The 16,637-nt window shown below is 44.4% G+C and overlaps 6 protein-coding genes across 6 annotated transcripts; 2 read left to right on the top strand and 4 right to left on the bottom strand.

Moving 5' to 3' along the window:
* Window positions 1-32: 32 nt before the first annotated feature.
* BYT42DRAFT_501007 (Metallo-dependent phosphatase-like protein) lies at window positions 33-1,563 on the bottom strand (the record flags this gene model as incomplete). Its single annotated transcript, XM_051564745.1, has 5 exons — window positions 33-348; window positions 415-780; window positions 850-1,076; window positions 1,148-1,351; window positions 1,432-1,563. 5 exons carry the CDS (start codon window positions 1,561-1,563, stop codon window positions 33-35), a joined length of 1,245 nt encoding a protein of 414 aa, XP_051421254.1.
* Window positions 1,564-1,868: 305 nt separating this feature from the next.
* On the bottom strand, window positions 1,869-6,773 carry BYT42DRAFT_579279 (adaptin N terminal region-domain-containing protein). The gene is made up of 16 exons (XM_051569371.1): window positions 6,560-6,773; window positions 6,342-6,503; window positions 6,039-6,276; window positions 5,822-5,961; window positions 5,529-5,748; window positions 5,296-5,441; window positions 4,897-5,217; window positions 4,711-4,814; window positions 4,412-4,652; window positions 3,996-4,334; window positions 3,778-3,931; window positions 3,347-3,696; window positions 3,139-3,285; window positions 2,951-3,064; window positions 2,548-2,856; window positions 1,869-2,472 (listed from the first exon to the last, which is right to left on the bottom strand). The coding sequence occupies exons 1-16, from the start codon at window positions 6,713-6,715 to the stop codon at window positions 2,035-2,037; spliced, it is 3,579 nt and encodes a 1,192-aa protein (XP_051421253.1). The 5' UTR covers window positions 6,716-6,773; the 3' UTR covers window positions 1,869-2,034.
* A 563-nt stretch (window positions 6,774-7,336) lies between these two features.
* BYT42DRAFT_500835 (uncharacterized protein) lies at window positions 7,337-11,682 on the top strand (the record flags this gene model as incomplete). Its single annotated transcript, XM_051564732.1, has 15 exons — window positions 7,337-7,571; window positions 7,650-7,747; window positions 7,835-8,088; window positions 8,152-8,323; window positions 8,417-9,125; window positions 9,184-9,287; window positions 9,352-9,450; window positions 9,515-9,627; window positions 9,685-9,764; window positions 9,833-10,077; window positions 10,180-10,239; window positions 10,309-10,423; window positions 10,489-10,814; window positions 10,876-11,421; window positions 11,482-11,682. 15 exons carry the CDS (start codon window positions 7,337-7,339, stop codon window positions 11,680-11,682), a joined length of 3,357 nt encoding a protein of 1,118 aa, XP_051421252.1.
* Window positions 11,683-11,823: 141 nt separating this feature from the next.
* BYT42DRAFT_594884 (uncharacterized protein) lies at window positions 11,824-13,167 on the bottom strand (the record flags this gene model as incomplete). The annotated part of the gene is made up of 7 exons (XM_051570805.1): window positions 11,824-11,918; window positions 11,994-12,105; window positions 12,167-12,424; window positions 12,510-12,575; window positions 12,649-12,738; window positions 12,812-12,962; window positions 13,034-13,167. The coding sequence occupies 7 exons, from the start codon at window positions 13,165-13,167 to the stop codon at window positions 11,824-11,826; spliced, it is 906 nt and encodes a 301-aa protein (XP_051421251.1).
* A 649-nt stretch (window positions 13,168-13,816) lies between these two features.
* Window positions 13,817-14,928, top strand: BYT42DRAFT_500913 (fatty acid desaturase-domain-containing protein; the record flags this gene model as incomplete). The annotated part of the gene is made up of 2 exons (XM_051564737.1): window positions 13,817-14,587; window positions 14,704-14,928. The coding sequence occupies 2 exons, from the start codon at window positions 13,817-13,819 to the stop codon at window positions 14,926-14,928; spliced, it is 996 nt and encodes a 331-aa protein (XP_051421250.1).
* A 254-nt stretch (window positions 14,929-15,182) lies between these two features.
* Window positions 15,183-15,957, bottom strand: BYT42DRAFT_500338 (cytochrome c/c1 heme-lyase; the record flags this gene model as incomplete). The annotated part of the gene is made up of 3 exons (XM_051564698.1): window positions 15,183-15,447; window positions 15,533-15,619; window positions 15,698-15,957. 3 exons carry the CDS (start codon window positions 15,955-15,957, stop codon window positions 15,183-15,185), a joined length of 612 nt encoding a protein of 203 aa, XP_051421249.1.
* Window positions 15,958-16,637: the final 680 nt, after the last annotated feature.

Raw genomic sequence — 16,637 nt, 5'->3', positions numbered from 1 at the left:
GCCTGATATAGCATGATATCCTTTTTATTAAGTTAGTTATACTTCTTCACATCTTTTGTTACGGTGACTCGGTCCACAATATCACCAAGCGTGCCATCTGTTTTGGTCTCCCGGTGTATGAGCTCCAGACTGGTAGGGGTCACTTTAATATCCGTATAACCATACCCGTCAAATCGAAACGCAGACCAATCCGCATACGGTCCAGTTGAATTAAATAAATCGGGTCTTTCCGGTTGTCCCGCATTCCCAACTACCAAATGGAAGAGACTGGGGGCATCAGTGTAAGTTCGAGCAGTGACCGTCCCGTTGGTCACAGGGTATGTGCGTTCATAATTGTGAACGTGACCACTAAGGTAGATTAGAGTGATGAGTGTAAAATAAAATCTTGACCTAATCCATTCATCCTCCATTTACCTGATATACAAGTCGACATTGCGTTCTACTAATAGCTTCTCTATGCCGGGGGAAAACGTACGTAGATCGAAATCGGAAACGCCATTCCTAACGTGAGCGGCTCGGTAGGTGCAATCTTGACTGATTGTTTGTGTAGAACAATAGAGGGGTCTGTGACTAAAAACCACGACCCACGGTCTCTTTTGACGGTGTTTATTCGCCTTGCGAAGATCGTTGTCCAACCAATGTAATGCTGTCTCGATCTCTGCGTCTGAACCTTCAAAAAGCACCTCCGTCGAAAACGACACCAAATGTAATGACTTGTAATCTATAGAATACATATCCGGATTCTCAAATCCGGATTCCTGGAACGGAAGGATATTAAACCTATCAAAAGACAATGAGCTCTTTTCTATCAACCGATCTTTAGGATCTGGCTTACACCAGCCGCCGTACCTATTTTTGTAATGGGTAAAGTTGTAGAGGCTTTCGTGGTTGCCGGGTGTGCCTAGGAAAGGCAGCCGTGCGTATAATTCTTGTACAAAGTTCATGTATTGATCGCCTTTGCTCCCGTTTTGGTCGGCCATGTCATACGCTTGATCGCCTACCATGGCGACAAAATCATGTGTGTGTTCTTTGGCTAGTTTCACCAAATGTTTGTAGGCCACCGCATTGTTTATCCCCTAATTCGTTGATAAATAATACTGCATATGCCTGTAGTAGGATGAAGGACCGTCACCCAGTATGCACATACCATATCGCTGACTACCAGAAAGTGAAAGTCATCGTCTCGAGAAGGTGTATGGAATTCGTAAATCGATGACCACTGTGTCTCTGACTGCACATTCACCGCACCCACTTGATAGCGATACGTTGTTTGCGGGTGTAATTGCGCTGTCTTTAGATTGTGCAAGTGAAGCGAATGCCGTGCTGGTCCGCCGTCGGTAAAGATCCAGTTCTAAATAAGGGTGAGCAAGCCATCCAAATTTTTCTTTTAATCGGGCCCGATAATGATATATTTCAATTCATCATTTTTACCTCATCGCCTTGAATCACAATGGCGGATTCAGGAGAAGACTCGATATTCCAATACTTTAATAATGCTTGTTCTAAGCCAGCCAAGGTTGCGAACTGAATACGAGCATATTCTGCATTGGATGTGATGGACATGTGAATCTGTTGCGGTTCGTAATCGCTGTAGGTACGATTCCAATCGACTTCAAGTTGATTGTACGGGTCCGGTGAACACTGTCTCCCCGGACCACCCGGCCATTGGTCTTCAGGAAGTACACTGCGTCTTGTACGGTGAGTGGAAGAGATTCCGATGCTCCACTGACAAAAGACAAGCAACACCAGCACAAACGAAAAAAATACAAAAAATCTATTAAAAGGCATAAATAATATATGATATAAAAAAACAAATGCCAGAAACGAAGATAAGAGGAAAAAACAAGATGAAAATGATAAAAAAAAAAGTGGAATTAGTGGACAGGGAAAAAGCAAACAGAAAAATAAATTCGACGGGTGGATGAACGGATCAAAGTTTTATAGCTTCGGTGAATTTTATGGGTGTCGATTTTTTCTCCAAAGGGTTCACGTGAATCAACATCAGTACAGGATTGGCGATCTCCTTTTATCGGTTTATTGTACGGAAATAGACGAAATTAATGTAGCTATGCCTTTCAGTATCTCTTCATCGGTGCTTTTTAGTGTCACGGTGATCGTCGCCGCCAATCCTGGTGTATCTCCCTCTGTTTCCAGGACGTATTTCAAAAGACCGGCAACATGGGCTCCATTGACCGACTGTGCGTACAGAGACGCGGCCCCCGGAACCACTTCCACGACGTGAAGGCCACTCGTCAAAGATACAGAGGCTAGTGCTCGGATAAGGGTTTGCTCAACCGATGCATCCCTGTCTTCAGGGACTTGCACCGTAACGCTGTCCTGATATTCGAATTCCGCGCCATGCTCGGCAAGCAGAGACGCAAAACTTGCAGGATCTAATGTCGATGATTTTAAAAAGAACACACTCACAGGTACACGCAGTTCCAATCCATGTTGATGCAGTTCATAAGATCCCTATCAATGGAACGTTGACAGTTACGACCTTGACAAACCATAAGCCGATATACTCCCAGTTTTTCTCGCCCTTACCTCTACATCATATTGCAATTCACCGCGTAACACCATGTCAGGCACCAGTCCGCCTTGCACTTGGTAGACGCCCATGCATTCGATGGTTTCGCCCGCTTGCATTTCGAATGTTTCCGAGACGGAGGCCAGTTCCGATCCTTCTTTGGTCTCCATTGGTTTCAAGTCCAGGGACTCGTTGAAATGCAACTGCAGTCGCGGCAGCATGAGATCCGTCGTTTTGTTTCGAACGATGAATCGAATGGCCACGGCAGGATTCTCCTTGGCATCCGTCGCATCAGTTGCATCAGTGGCTAGTTCCATTGTGTAACTCTACGCAAGGAGGTTGAACAGAATAGACAGCGTTAGTGCATAAATGAACAAGAATCGGATCGGGCTCCTTTTGTCACGGTCAAAATCAACGTACCACATCCACTTGATCGTTGCTAAACAGTGATTGAGGCGATTTGGTTTCGGTTTGTTGCCCGTCCGCCAGCGCGTGCCGTACGTTATCATCCAAAGAAGGAGGCATGGATGGTGGCTAACACAAAAAAAAGAAGTCGGGTTTTTTGAGTCAATGCACTGTGGACGTTAAAACCATCAATTTCACTTTACCTCCTGGTGGTCGCCGCTGTCTCGCTTCTTGGATTTTTTCGACTTTTTGGTGGATGACTCCTTTTTCGTCTTTTTCTCCTTTTTGCCCGATTTGGATGAGCCTTCTTTGGGTGAGCTCTTTTTGGACGATTTCGCAGGCTCGTTTTCCTGAAGCATGTCCAATTCAGTTCAACTTGACATTATTATTTTCAAAAGAGCCGATACTTACCTGTTGGCGGGATAAGGCCCTTTGTTCCTTCCTCCGTGCGCGTGCTTGCAATTCTTCACGACGGCGAACTTCTTCGGGACTAAGATAGGCTTGAATTTGAGGGAACTGTTCATCTTCGCCTAGAGGTTTGGACAGATCCACGTCATGCAATTGATCTTCATCCGTAGCGAAAATGTCGCGTCCGTTCTTTTTTGTATAGGTAGTAGGTTTTTTGGAGGTATCATTGTCACTGGCTGAATCCGCCGCATTTTCCGGCATCTCTTCTTCTGCGTAGATGGGCGGGGGTGGTGTGGGCAAACGTGCTCGTCGTTTTTTGGTGCTTTGCTTTTTACCCTTTTTCTTGCGGGATCCTGAAAGAGAGAATATCCATAACGTCAATGCGTAACTCTTTTTTTTTTCTATCAACGGCCTCGAGTCAACCCGTCCCATACCAGTGTGAATATCGTCCATAGATAGGGTAACGATAGGAATGGAATCCACATCGTCCTCCAACTCCAAAAGTTGATCTCGACTGCGCCGGTCCTTTTTATCTGACGCGATGTAATAAGGATCGTTGCGTATCGCTTCCAACCGCGCATTGCGTCGCTGAAAAAAAAAACACCCCGTAAGCATTTAAATGAATGGCGCCCGCTGTCGAATGATACAGTACCTGTTGGCGATCTTCTTCATCTTCATCGCTGCTGTAAGCCTTGGCCTTTTTGGACTTGTTTGATCGACGTTTGGTTCGTGTTTCGGTGGGTAGACCATCGTGGGATCCGTCGTCGGAATCATCATCATCCACAAGCTCAGGCAGTGGCTCGTTGATCCACGCATCCAAATCCAAGCCTTCGGGTATAGGGACTTTCTTCTGTGCTTTGGGGGCCACTGGATTGAGTTCATAGATAAAGAACAAGTCCGGTAAGCCTTGTAGTAACGGTGGTGCTTGTTCTCCGGCCGATTCCTCCACAGAGGAGAGAATCAAGTCAAATATCGCTTTCATATTACATGCCTAACATGCTGATGAGCGAATCTTTTACACCTCGTATAGCTCCCCCTTTTTTTTTGGCATTTTCACGATCAACTTACGCGTTCTTGTACTTCGAGATCTGAGCTTTGAATAAACATTTGAAGTTTTTCCCTCATGACGTGTGTGACCTTGACAAATTCTTCTTGCAGTTCCGCATTCCATTGAGGGATCAATTCGCTGACCCAATAAGCATAGATTTTCATGATATTTTGTACATAGACTATTTGTACGCTCATTGGCATTTTGACCACGTAAGGTGTGAGTAACCGTTCCAGGGTGGCGGGAATATCATCCAAGAAACTAGACGAATGGGTGAATCTACAGTTTTTAAAACGTTGGAAAGTGCACCAATACGTACTTGCAATATTCGCCACACACCCAAGCGGCTGCTGCCAACACTTCGATGTTTGAATCGCGTCGTTTCGCGGTTTCAAGGGTTTGTTTATCGCCCAGTAGACGGAACTAGAAGAGAGTTACCGGGAGAAACCGACAGTCAGTGGGACTGTATTATTTTTCCTTTACAATTTTATTGCGATGTTCTTACCATTTCTTTCACAGCGTATTCTCGGACGCTCTTGACACGTACGGCCACATCCATCAAATGATGTTTCAGTGACTCCCCCACACTGACACCCGATGTATATATCATGCCCACGAGGACTGAAATGTACCATTCGAAATTGGTGATATTGTGGTATTGATTTTGACCGCAGATAAATAGGATGCGGTTTACAATATCCGTTCGATAGACGGGATCCAAAATAGTGGAAGCTTCATGCAACGATTCTGGCGTCGTCGTTGAATGCACCGGCGACAGATGGGCTACAAGCCGTTTGACGATATCGATTGTATTTTTACGGTTCACCTAAACATTGTCATCCCAATCAGCGTCCTTTGACTCAAAAAAAAAAAAAAAAAAAAAAAAAAAACCTCAGCGACTCACCATGCCAACCACCAAATCCAGGGCGCGAATGCGAATACTCATATCATCATCATCGATGCATTCAAGAATGATGTCCTTGTGTTCCGCCACCAAACGGGGATGCGTCAACAGCAATTTACCCATGGCCAGCAATCCCACATATTTCACTAACAATCATCACCACATCACTCAGCATTACGAAACAGGGGCTGGGGCAAGTTCCCAAAAAAAAAAGAAAAGGCTTTGTCACTCACAGTTTTGATCGGCATCCTCCAAGAATTTTCGCAGTTTCGTGGCACAGGTCATGGCCAGCGCATGACTGGCATCACCTGCCGCTTCCAAAAAGCCACCGGTGATGACGGTGTAAATGCATTCATACAAGAGTGACATGGCTGGCGTAGTTTGGATCAGCGACGTTAACGGGGGAAGTAACTTTTTGATCAGACGAGGTTCATGCGGCGTCAAGGATGCAAACTATTACAAGGAAAATCCAATCGTCATTGTCTGTGTCGATACGGTGCCTGGTTGAACAAAGAGGAAAACTTACTAATTTAATAATCTTGATGAGCATCCAGTTGTTGGACGAGGTGGTCAACAGTTTGAAAAGTTGCGGTGCGAGTGACAGATAGTTTTTTGGATTTTTACGAGCCAGTTCACAAATGACGCTCACCACAGATGAAACGACAGCTTCAGAAAAACAAAGAAAAATAAATTCACATCAACGAATAAATCGGTGCGAAAGCGTTGAATAAAGCACCACTTACATGGATCGGGATCTTCGAGTTTTTCCTTGATTCTCGGAAAGCTAAGTCGCAGTGCTTCTGGAAACTTTAGGAACACCTTGTATAGTACAAGTACAACTCTTTTGCGAATGTAAGGTCGTGAGTGATTCAACATGGCGACCAAATCTTGGCACAAGTCGCGTGCCAATTCAGGAGTGACAATGTGCGACAGGCCATTGACGGCGATACCGATATCCAGGGCTGTCGGGGAAGCCAAGTCCTAGGTGCGGTGATTAGATTCTCTGTTTGCTTGGCATTCCATCAACGGAAAGACAGAATACTCACTTTTTTAATGAGGTTCGTCGTCAGCATGAGAACGTCGGTATCTTGCTGAAACGATTGGGTGGCGGCCAAGTACCCCGTGCGTTTATGGATGAATTTGGGGCTCGACATGACTTCAACAATATGGAACGAAGCCCACGACATGTCATAACCAAGCATTTGCAGCTAATAGACAAGTATGAGTATACTTCTTAACTTGCCGGGTTTTCCGACACACGTACATAAGTTAATTTGGCCACGGCGGTTGCTTTGATATCAGAGTCGTTGGACTTGACTTCATTGCGGATATCTTGCAAGCAGACTGCAATGTATTTCTGTTCATTCTTCTTGTTGGCACGAATCCCTCGAATGAGGTCTGTCAGTGATTTCTCAAACATGAGAGCCAACCAAAAAAAAAGCGTCTATCTCTTTGTTCCTTCCGGGAAAAGAAAAAAGGTGTCCAGCAAAGGGTACCGAAATTGAGCTTCCGCCCCACCCAGAGCGTCATCGGGGTCACGTGAAGTAGGGGCGGAATTCTCGCTGTCCCTTGGATGAACCCCAAATTCGCATGAATCACGCCGCTCCTCACCTGGTTCGTGGTTTTGCGCTCTCTTTTACTTTCTCTTTTCCTCATGGACTCGACTCATCACAACGTCTTACAATTTGTATCGGCCGCAGCTCAAGCGGTAGGTGAATGACCGTCTTTATTTATACGCCTGATTCGCAGGGACGCTTATCAAACGTATGCTTCTTTTTTTTCTGCTATTCGCACCGACAGCTCGAAGTTCAGGAGGAAGACGACTCAATACAAGGTTTGCAGATGCGCACTTCTCAATGACCACAGTTATGGAACGGCTCTGAAACGTGATTCTAGGTTTTTTTCTACAGTGTCTGTTGAATTCTTTTAAGGGATACTTTCGACTGAACTATTCTGTCTTTATTGTGCATCCCGCGTATGACCAGATCTAGGTCATTCCCTTTACACCATTTACCCCAACATCACAGGATCCAAGGTCCACATGCCATATCATTCAGCTGATCAGCGTCATGACACTCGTGGAAACAAAACTGACCATATTGCTCAAAAGTTGGCCGACGCAACGGGAAATGATATCGATCCATCGTCGGTAGAGGAACCATGCACCCAAGATAACGCTCACTCGCCACCCAATGTGGAAGCATTGCAACGAAGAAGCTTAGCGGAACGGTTGCAGATTATATTCAACTTGCCAAGTCCCGAAGCGCTTTGTGGAGGTTAGAAATTTGAGGACGAAAAAAAAAGGTGAAATAATGCTAATGCAAGATGCTATTTTATTTTTTTTACCAACTTAGAGTGGTCCTGTTATATTGTGCGTTCGGCCATCGTTCCCGGTTTCTTGTATTTAACAGAAAACCACATCTGTTTTTATGCATCATTGCCTAACAGTCAGGTTGGATTGATTCTTTTTTTTTTCTTCCCTCATGTTTCCATACTGTGATTTTTGTCTGATGGCATCATGTGAAAAAAAATTGAGTAGCAACGCTACCGTAAGACAGGATATCTGCTGATCAAGCAAGGTGGTAATTATCAGCGGTGTTATTTCGATCTCGATAATGATGCACTTCCATGGTACGAAAGCGCCACCGATTTGTATTCTCCGTTGGGAAAAATCGACCTCAAGGACGTATTAGCGGTACGCCAATCTCGAAAACGAACACATGGTCTGAAAATTACAACCACCAATAAAACGTGGCATTTGCAAGCGGACACCAGGGCGGGCTTAATTGAATGGTAAAAACGTTTTATTACGCAGAATGAACCTTGGCGGGCCCGTGACTGAATGCGGTTCGATAGGTTAAATGTACTGCAAAAGGCAATCTTTCGAGCGAAACACCACGGAGCCAATCTTAAAGTATCGTTACCATTTGAGAATATCCTGGATATCGAACAAACCGACGCCTTTGAATTTCAGCAGTTTCTCAAAATACGAGCCGTAGGAATTGATGACCCTTTCGTCATGGATGAAGTAAGTGAGAAACCATTGACCACAACGATGGCTTCGATATAGAATACTAACAACCTCCATTTTTTTTTTTTAAAAAAAAAAATCATGACCCAGTACTATTTTGCTTACTTTACAGATATCAAGTCCACATTCGAAGCACTTTGGTCTGCATGGAACAATGCACAGATAGGTGCCGCCCATCACCTATCGCTGAATGGGTTAAGTCTGGAGTCTCCCAAGTTATCCAACAATGCTTCACCGCTGCAATCCCCTTCCCTGTCCATATCCGATTTATACGATATCAATGCGCAACCTATCACCATCCCGGCCGTAGGCGAGTCTCCCAAACCGCCATCGCTGTCTACACGTCAATCATCCATGAGTTCCGTGGTCGCCAATGCTTTGTCAGTCCCGAGTGCAATCCGAGAACTTTTATATCCATCCACATCTACAGCGCTCAAAGAGAAAACGCCATCTTTGGACAACAGCCCTTGTAACACGACCGATCCGAATACAGCCGATGTCGCCGATTCTTCAAGTTCAGAGGAAGATGATCAGGCAATGCGCGGATGGTTGGCCGGGAAAAAAAAGTCGGGCATGAAATTGGTCTATGGACTTTTGGGAGCTCACATAGGCAGCCCCGCCGTCGAATATCCTGCGCATCATTTGAACGATGAAGAAAATGATGATGAGGATGACAAGATGTATGATATGGCTCAAGAGACCCTATCCTCCTCGGCTCACGGGATCCCCATTGATGATCGCACTAGAGCCAATTTCAGAAAATACTTTGTTTTGCCAGAATCAGAGAGACTACACGCAGGTAAACGAGTATCCTCGATGCATCGTGACAGCTGTGCTAACCAAACAATCATTTTTAGTGTATCCATGCTCGCTCATGAAGACATTGCCTTGCTACGGTAAATTGTACATATCATCGAATCATGTGTCGTTCAACTCAAAGGGGTTTGCCACCAATGCCAAGGTAATTTTGTCCTCCCACATGACAAAATATAAGTGACAGGCGAATGGCTAACGTTGGGTTTCAGATGATCATTCCTTTGCAAGAAGTGGTACGCATCCAGAAACTGAAGCATCGAGGTTATCTTTTCCATTCTTTGAGTATTGTCACACAGAACAAACGCGAGGTACCTGAAGCATGATGAACGGTTCGATAGTTGATATACTAATGTCGCAAAATATCTTGGTTAGGTCTTTTTGGAATTTTCGTCCCTATCTAAACGCAATAGTTGTTTTGCCAGACTGTTTCTGCAGCACAAATGGGTGATTGAGAACCGATCGGTACCGGAACAGCAAGTGGAACAGTAAGTACAATAAAGTAATGTTAAATCCGCAATAGACATGTTTATGCTTCTGAATAGAGATGCCCGGGATTGGGAAGCACGGTTACTGGCTGAACATAAAGAAAGCCTGGAGCATATCATCCCACCTACCAATGCAGGTCCTTACTGAAAAAAATGAAAATCCAATTTTTGTATGCAACAAGCTGACATGGATTTTGGATGATAGGACTACCTGTATTGAATCGTCCGACAGACGAGCCTTTGGTGTATCAACAACCTGGTAAACCGTTACACTTTACATGCGTTACCATTGGCACCCGTGGCGATGTACAACCTTATATTGCTCTTTGCAAAGGACTGATGAAAGAAGGTCATACATGTCGAATTGCCACACACGATGAATTTGAAGGCTGGATTCGTGAACACGGTATCGAATTTCGATCCATTGGCGGCGATCCCAGTGAACTTATGGTGAGTTTTCCTTTTGTTGCCTCTTGATTTTGGTACGCGTTGAAGCACAGACTCAATATATGCCTAATGCTTCGTATTATTATTATTTTTTGTGCTTGACAGAGAATTTGTGTCGAGAATAGTTTCTTTAGTGTAAACTTTGTAAAGGAAGGATTAAAACTGGTAAGCCCTCAGCAACCTCTTTCACCCTTTTGACTTGCACTGAGTTTATTTCTCTTATGCCGCGGTCAGTTCAAAGTTTGGATCGATGAATTACTCAAGAAAACGTGGGAAGCCTGTCAAGATACGGATGTGCTTATTGAAAGTCCTAGTGCCATGGTAGGTGTACACATGGCAGAAAAACTGCGTAAGTACCCAACCCGTCATGGTGTCAGAGCTAGAACAACGCGTCTAAAAAGAAAAGTAAAAAAGAAATACCTTATTTTCGATCCTTTCCTATGCCCATGACCAGGACACGATCGTTTCCTCATCCATTTGCTACACCGAACCGACCCAAAGGACGGTTATACAATGACATGACCTATGTTCTATTTGATCATGCCATTTGGCAAGCCATTGCCACGCGAACCAATACATTCCGTCAAGAAGTGCTTGGTCTGGCTCGGACAAGCTATGATAAGCTCGAAGTGTGGAAGATTCCGTACTTGTATTCGTTCAGTCCGCATATTGTCCCCAGTCCATTGGACTGGATGGACTGGATCCATTGTACAGGCTACTGGTTTCTTGATTCACCTCAGGTAGGTTCATGGCCAGTTTTTGGTTCGTTTAACACGACAGTACTGACGCGTTCCATGACAGACGGGATGGGAACCGAGCGTGGCACTGCGAGAGTTTGTTGAAGCCAAGGATACACGGCCCATCGTCTACATAGGCTTTGGATCCATCATTGTATCGGATCCACAGGAAATGACACGGATTATTGTCGAGTCGATTCTGTTGTCCAACGTGAGAGCCATTGTATCGGAAGGATGGTCTTCCCGGTTGCAAGACAAGGGTGCATCCTCGGGTTCAGTTAACCCAATCACACAACTACTGGAACAACATCGAGGAACGATTCTAAGTGTACCATCGGTTCCGCACGATTGGCTTTTCCCAAGAGTACGGGCCGTTTTACATCACGGTGGCGCCGGAACCACCGCAGCAGGATTACGGGCAGGAAGGCCTACGGTGATTAAACCTTTTTTCGCGGATCAATTCTTTTGGGGCGAACGAGTCCAAGATATGGGGGTGGGTCTGTGCATCAAAACATTGACCATCAAGCATTTGTCGGCCGCTCTTCGCATCATTTCCACCGATCAGACCATGCTAAAGACCGCCGAAAAGGTGGGCCAAAAAATCCGCTCGGTAAGTCATGAACATGGAAGTTAAGAAAGAGGGACTCTAATACCTGATGAACCTTTTCAGGAGCGCGGCGTAGAAACGGCAATTCAATGCCTGTATCGAGATATGGAACTGGCAATGGAACGAACGCGATCGTCTGCACAACGAACGATCGCCAATACCGCGGATGAAATCGATGATGCCGTTACCAGTTTCTTGGATGAGGATCAAGGCTGGACAGTGATTGACCCCATCTCTCCGGGAGCCATGTCCCCAAGAACATGAGCCTCGATTATCCGACATTTCCAAAGTAATAATATGCACACGATAGTCGCCATCTCTCTCTCTTAATAGATATTACATACATTTACACTATTCCCACATCATGAGAACAAGGGTGTTGAGCAATATTTTATTTACAAATTTTTATGAGGGCACACGCATTCTGGCGCTGGCTTCAGAGGTAATGGTTTCAATGACGTCCATTTTCAGTAAATCTTTTACACTGTATTCCAGTGATGCTATGAAGAAAAAAAAAAAAAAAGTAAGTGAGACATGCCACTTGCTTATTTCTTTAGGACAACCGATGATCATACCTTCGTATGTATAGACGATGATGGTATCATTGATATGCATATACTGTTTAGCCAAGGCTGAGATACAGTTGGCCACACGGGCAATGTTCTCCCGTTCAGATTCAGAAATAGGCTGTCAAACGCGTCAGTATCCAAATTCGGTGCAGACATTCCATGGCGTAGGTGTAACTTACATCGTTCTCACTGGAATACACGACGGCCGTATCTGCATCGTCTTGCGTAATGCCTTCCAGCTTTTTGTTAATCCAAATATAACCGTTCAATCCTAGTACGAGGTCGACACCGCACGGTAAAGTGTGGAACTGCGATTTACAGCGCTGGACGAGCACAGGTGGCACGCACAGGAACGAACCATTTCGCAGTTTGCAAAACTTGAACCCTCTTGTATGTAAACCCATGGCACCATCCGCATAGAAGCTCTGGACTTCAGCCTAGCATTTGATACGTAGCCATGGTCAATTCACGTGAATTCGTGTCATAAAGAGTGAAGAAGACAAAGATTTTCATGCAACTCACCACGAGCACATCCCCTTCCGCAAAGAATTGACGCATGCGCAATTCATCGGATTCGTTTTTACGACGCTATCAACAACCCCATCCACTGGATCAGTCTTTCCGATGGAATTGAGGCCGATCATGTCCTGTTCCACTGTACCTGCACACCACCTGGTAAACTAACTGAACTCAACAATAATACGGCATCCTGTCTTCCGTTGACATCGATCTTCCAACGTCTCATGGCAGTCTAAGCATCCACAAAGAACATTTTAAATATTCGTGGTGGAACAAAGCGTTCTCTTGATTCTTTGCGAAAGTACCTCGGTAATTCGGCCGACGACAATATCACCAATCTCGGGTGTATATCGAGTCTTCAGCGGTCGAACCGAAAGTAGTTTGTTGACTCGTTCCACCATACCAGCCACGGAAGAAATGACGGTATTTTCACCATCGGTATAGGTACCGTGACCACTATAAATGGGGCATGTTATTTTTGACCATTCCGTTGCCTCGTTGCGTTTTGATCTGAAAGGACGTTTTACCGCATGAACTGTTGATCGGTGGTGATTGTTTCACCGGGGTTAACGAGATGCGCTATATCCTCGTCGATATGCATGCGATCATTGGATCGCTCCAATTGAGCTGTGGATACAGGCGAAAGGATGTGTAGCTCCATGAGAAACAGGCTATTGGTTAATGGGCTAGAAATACTGCTTTAGGCACCCGGGATATTCAGATGTCCTTTTTTTTCGCAAGACGAGAGAAAAAAAAAAGCGGGATGCAAAAATTATCTGTGACAGGCAAAAATCGAGCGGAGTGTGAATGATCTCCATGACACACGCTTCAAAGAAAGTGGTTCGACGCCCCCAATGCAGGAACAGCACGACTATCTCTAGAGATCTTATCATGCATTGAAACGCGCTGAAGGGCTGCACATCGTATTATTTATGTAAATACTGTTTTTAACCTTTTACTGTTCAATTATCTGATAAAGACGCGTTTTAACTAGTCTGTCGCGTTTTATTCTAATTGACGAGTCGCCATATTTCTTTCTATTCTTTTTAACTCTAAATTTTTTTTTACCTTTTTCTTTTTTGTGTTCTTTTTCTATTCTTTTTTTAGGGTTTTTTTTTTTCTTTCCTTTTTTTTCAAGGGACGTTTATTGGTCTACTCTACAAACATCTGCCATGCCACCGTTGATCCCTGATGAAACTGTGAAAACGTTGGTGGAGAAACCCAAGCACCCTGACTATCGACATCCTCTCTATCTCGGCAGTTGGAAACGGTCCATTCCGTATGTGGATGAAGATTTTGCCCGAGATGACATGGATGAACCTCATTTGAAACGAAAACATACGATATTGCGTGAATATCCAGAGGTCGAAAAACTATACGGCACAGATATCCGTACGTTTTACGTAGCGGCTGTCATCAATATCGTTCAGTTAGGCTTGGCGTACTATTTTGGCAAATTTTCGTCGCCAGTTTGGGTCTATTTAACCACCGCGTATCTGATTGGAGGGACCCTGACGGGGATCGTAGGAGTGATTATCCATGAAGCCACTCATAATCTGGTCACGCGCACCAAAGTGTTGAACCGATACGTCGGTTTGTTCACCAATATCGTTCTTCCAGTTCCGATTTCCCAATCATTCCGTCGATATCATATTGAACACCATACTTGGCAAGGCGTCGAGGGAATGGACCCCGATTTGCCGCTGGATTGGGAAAAAACGTTGATCCGTGGTAGCAGCTTCAAAAAGTTGCTGTGGATTCTCATCTATCCGGTGATGTACGTCGTCCGTGGCGCCGTTATGCAGCAGGCTCGCCATCAGAAACCGGGCAAATGGGAGCTCATCAATCTTGGTTTCTCTATTGTTTGCGATATCCTCATCCAACAAGTGTGCGGTTGGTATGGTCTTTTATACCTTTTCCTGTCTTTATGGTTTGGCTACTCTTTGCACCCAGGAGCCGCCCACTTTATCCAGGAACATTATACATTCGATGACGGTCAGGAAACCTACTCTTACTATGGTGTTCTCAATATTCCCTTTATGAATATCGGTTACCACAATGAACACCACGACTTCCAAAAGGTAAATGACCCAACGCTGAAATGGCTGGTGTTCAAAATTTCGGATACTCGAATGTGATGATGATCTGATGATTTCTTTTTCTTTTTCTGTTTTACTTATTCCCTCGTTCCCCATAGGTTCCGTGGTCAAAGCTGCCTAAACTTCGTTCAATGGCAAGTCAATACTATGACACTTTGGCATATCATACCTCTTGGATTATGGTGCATTGGAAATTCATTACGCAACGTACCATTGGTCCTCAATCACGTGTGATCCGAGATTATACCATTTTCAAGAAAGGCCGTGCTCTGTTGAGAAAAATTCGAGACTTTGAAACCCGACATCCTACTGCAAGGGATTAGGAGATTCTTCTATATGTTGGCTGTCATCAATGCATTCGAAAAAAAAAAAAAAAAGTAGAAATCATTCACCCTCTTTGTTGTATGCATTTTTTTTGTTCTTGTTTTATGTAATAAATTCATCAGTTGAAAAATGTCTAAATTGTCTAAGAAAAAAACCAAATACCAAAATAAAGAAAAAAAAAAACGATAATTGTGTATAAATAAGGGATACGATTTGTTTGCTTGTGTTTGTCTAATGCCAACGATGTTTTTTTTTATGCGGTGGATGGACTTGAAGAAGATTCGGGTTTGTCGGAAGCTGCCGATGCAGCGTTAGGGAACCATTGTTCCCATTTCATTTTAGCGGCTTCCTTGAATCGACACATCATACTTTCAGCGTCATCCACGGCAGGACGAACGTCCAAATGGAAAACGGGATCATCCCCATCAGCAGGAGCTTCATAGTAATCGATCACATAACGTCGTACTTTGCCACATCGACCAACATACCAATCATGACGATCAAACGGCTTGGGGGCACTATATCCATGCGGATTTTAGATCAGTATTCATATTCCACCCCAGAATGACATATTCCGTCACTGAATCCCTTTTTTTCACTTACCCAAGCAAACTATGCCATCTGGCTTTAGGTGTCAACTCTTTGGGTCTTCCCTGGAACTTGGTCAAATACGGGTCCTCCATACAATCACTATATCCCACATCCAAAGTCAGTCACAACCGAGAATTCATCAACAAAAATAAAATTCGACCAGGTGCTGCTGCTTACCATTTGAACTTGGATTCCCATTTCAATACTTCGTTCCATGCTTCTTCGTTTAAGAAGTTGTGAATATCGACCATGGTTTCGATATGGTCTTCGGGAGTCTCCCAGCCTTTACGTCGCAGGGCATTGTAAAATTGCTGCGGACTAGGATATTCCCATTTTTCCTTGGAGTCTTTGGCTTTGGGAATAGAAGAAATGACTCGCTCGGTGGGCAAGTCCACGGTCTGATCAGGTTGTGGAGTTTGGGCCAACTGACTGGGCATCATGTTGAGTTCGTTCAACTTATCAGTGACAGGAGCATTGCTGTTATGCATAGGACAACCGGGAGGCGGAGAAGGTTTGGGTTCTTCTGGTTGATGCATGGGACAACCAGGAGGAGGAGTCATTGGAGAAGGAGCCATTATTGAATTAAAAAAAGTGGTATATTGTGTGATAAAAAGAGAGAACAATTATTTGCCACCCCTCTCCCTGCCACAAAAATGAACTGTTTCGGGTTTCTTTTTTTTTTTCCATCATTTTTTGGCTGGAAAACAAGTCACACTCCGTCGGGAGTGGTCCGTCAAATCGAAAACTTTCATTGTCCGCCCATAGGCCACCAGGGGCCTGTTTCAGACACCGGCTCATCCCGCACACATCACTCGAAAAGCATTATTTTTCGAACCGCAGGGTTTTCCACTTATCGTCAGTGTAGTATACAAATGTGAATATGGAGAATGCAAGAAAACTTGGAGAGTTGCACAGAACGTATAGTGCTCCTTAGTTAGGTGTTATACTTGTCATCTTCTCAGAGGTCAATAACGCTGGTAGAGAGATGAATGGAAAATTGGAAATAGACTACATACATCATCATGAGAAGTATCGTATCCACTCGTAATCTACGCTTATATGTTTTTGATTCACTTCTCGAATTCACTCCGCAATAGAAATTTTTTTGTTGACTCGA

Source organism: Radiomyces spectabilis (genome assembly GCF_025331425.1).
Source record: "Radiomyces spectabilis strain NRRL 2753 chromosome Unknown BYT42scaffold_10, whole genome shotgun sequence".
Classification (NCBI taxonomy): Eukaryota; Fungi; Mucoromycota; class Mucoromycetes; order Mucorales; family Radiomycetaceae; genus Radiomyces; species Radiomyces spectabilis.
Note: the sequence above shows the minus strand (reverse complement) of the source record. Positions and strands in the feature narration are given on the sequence as shown.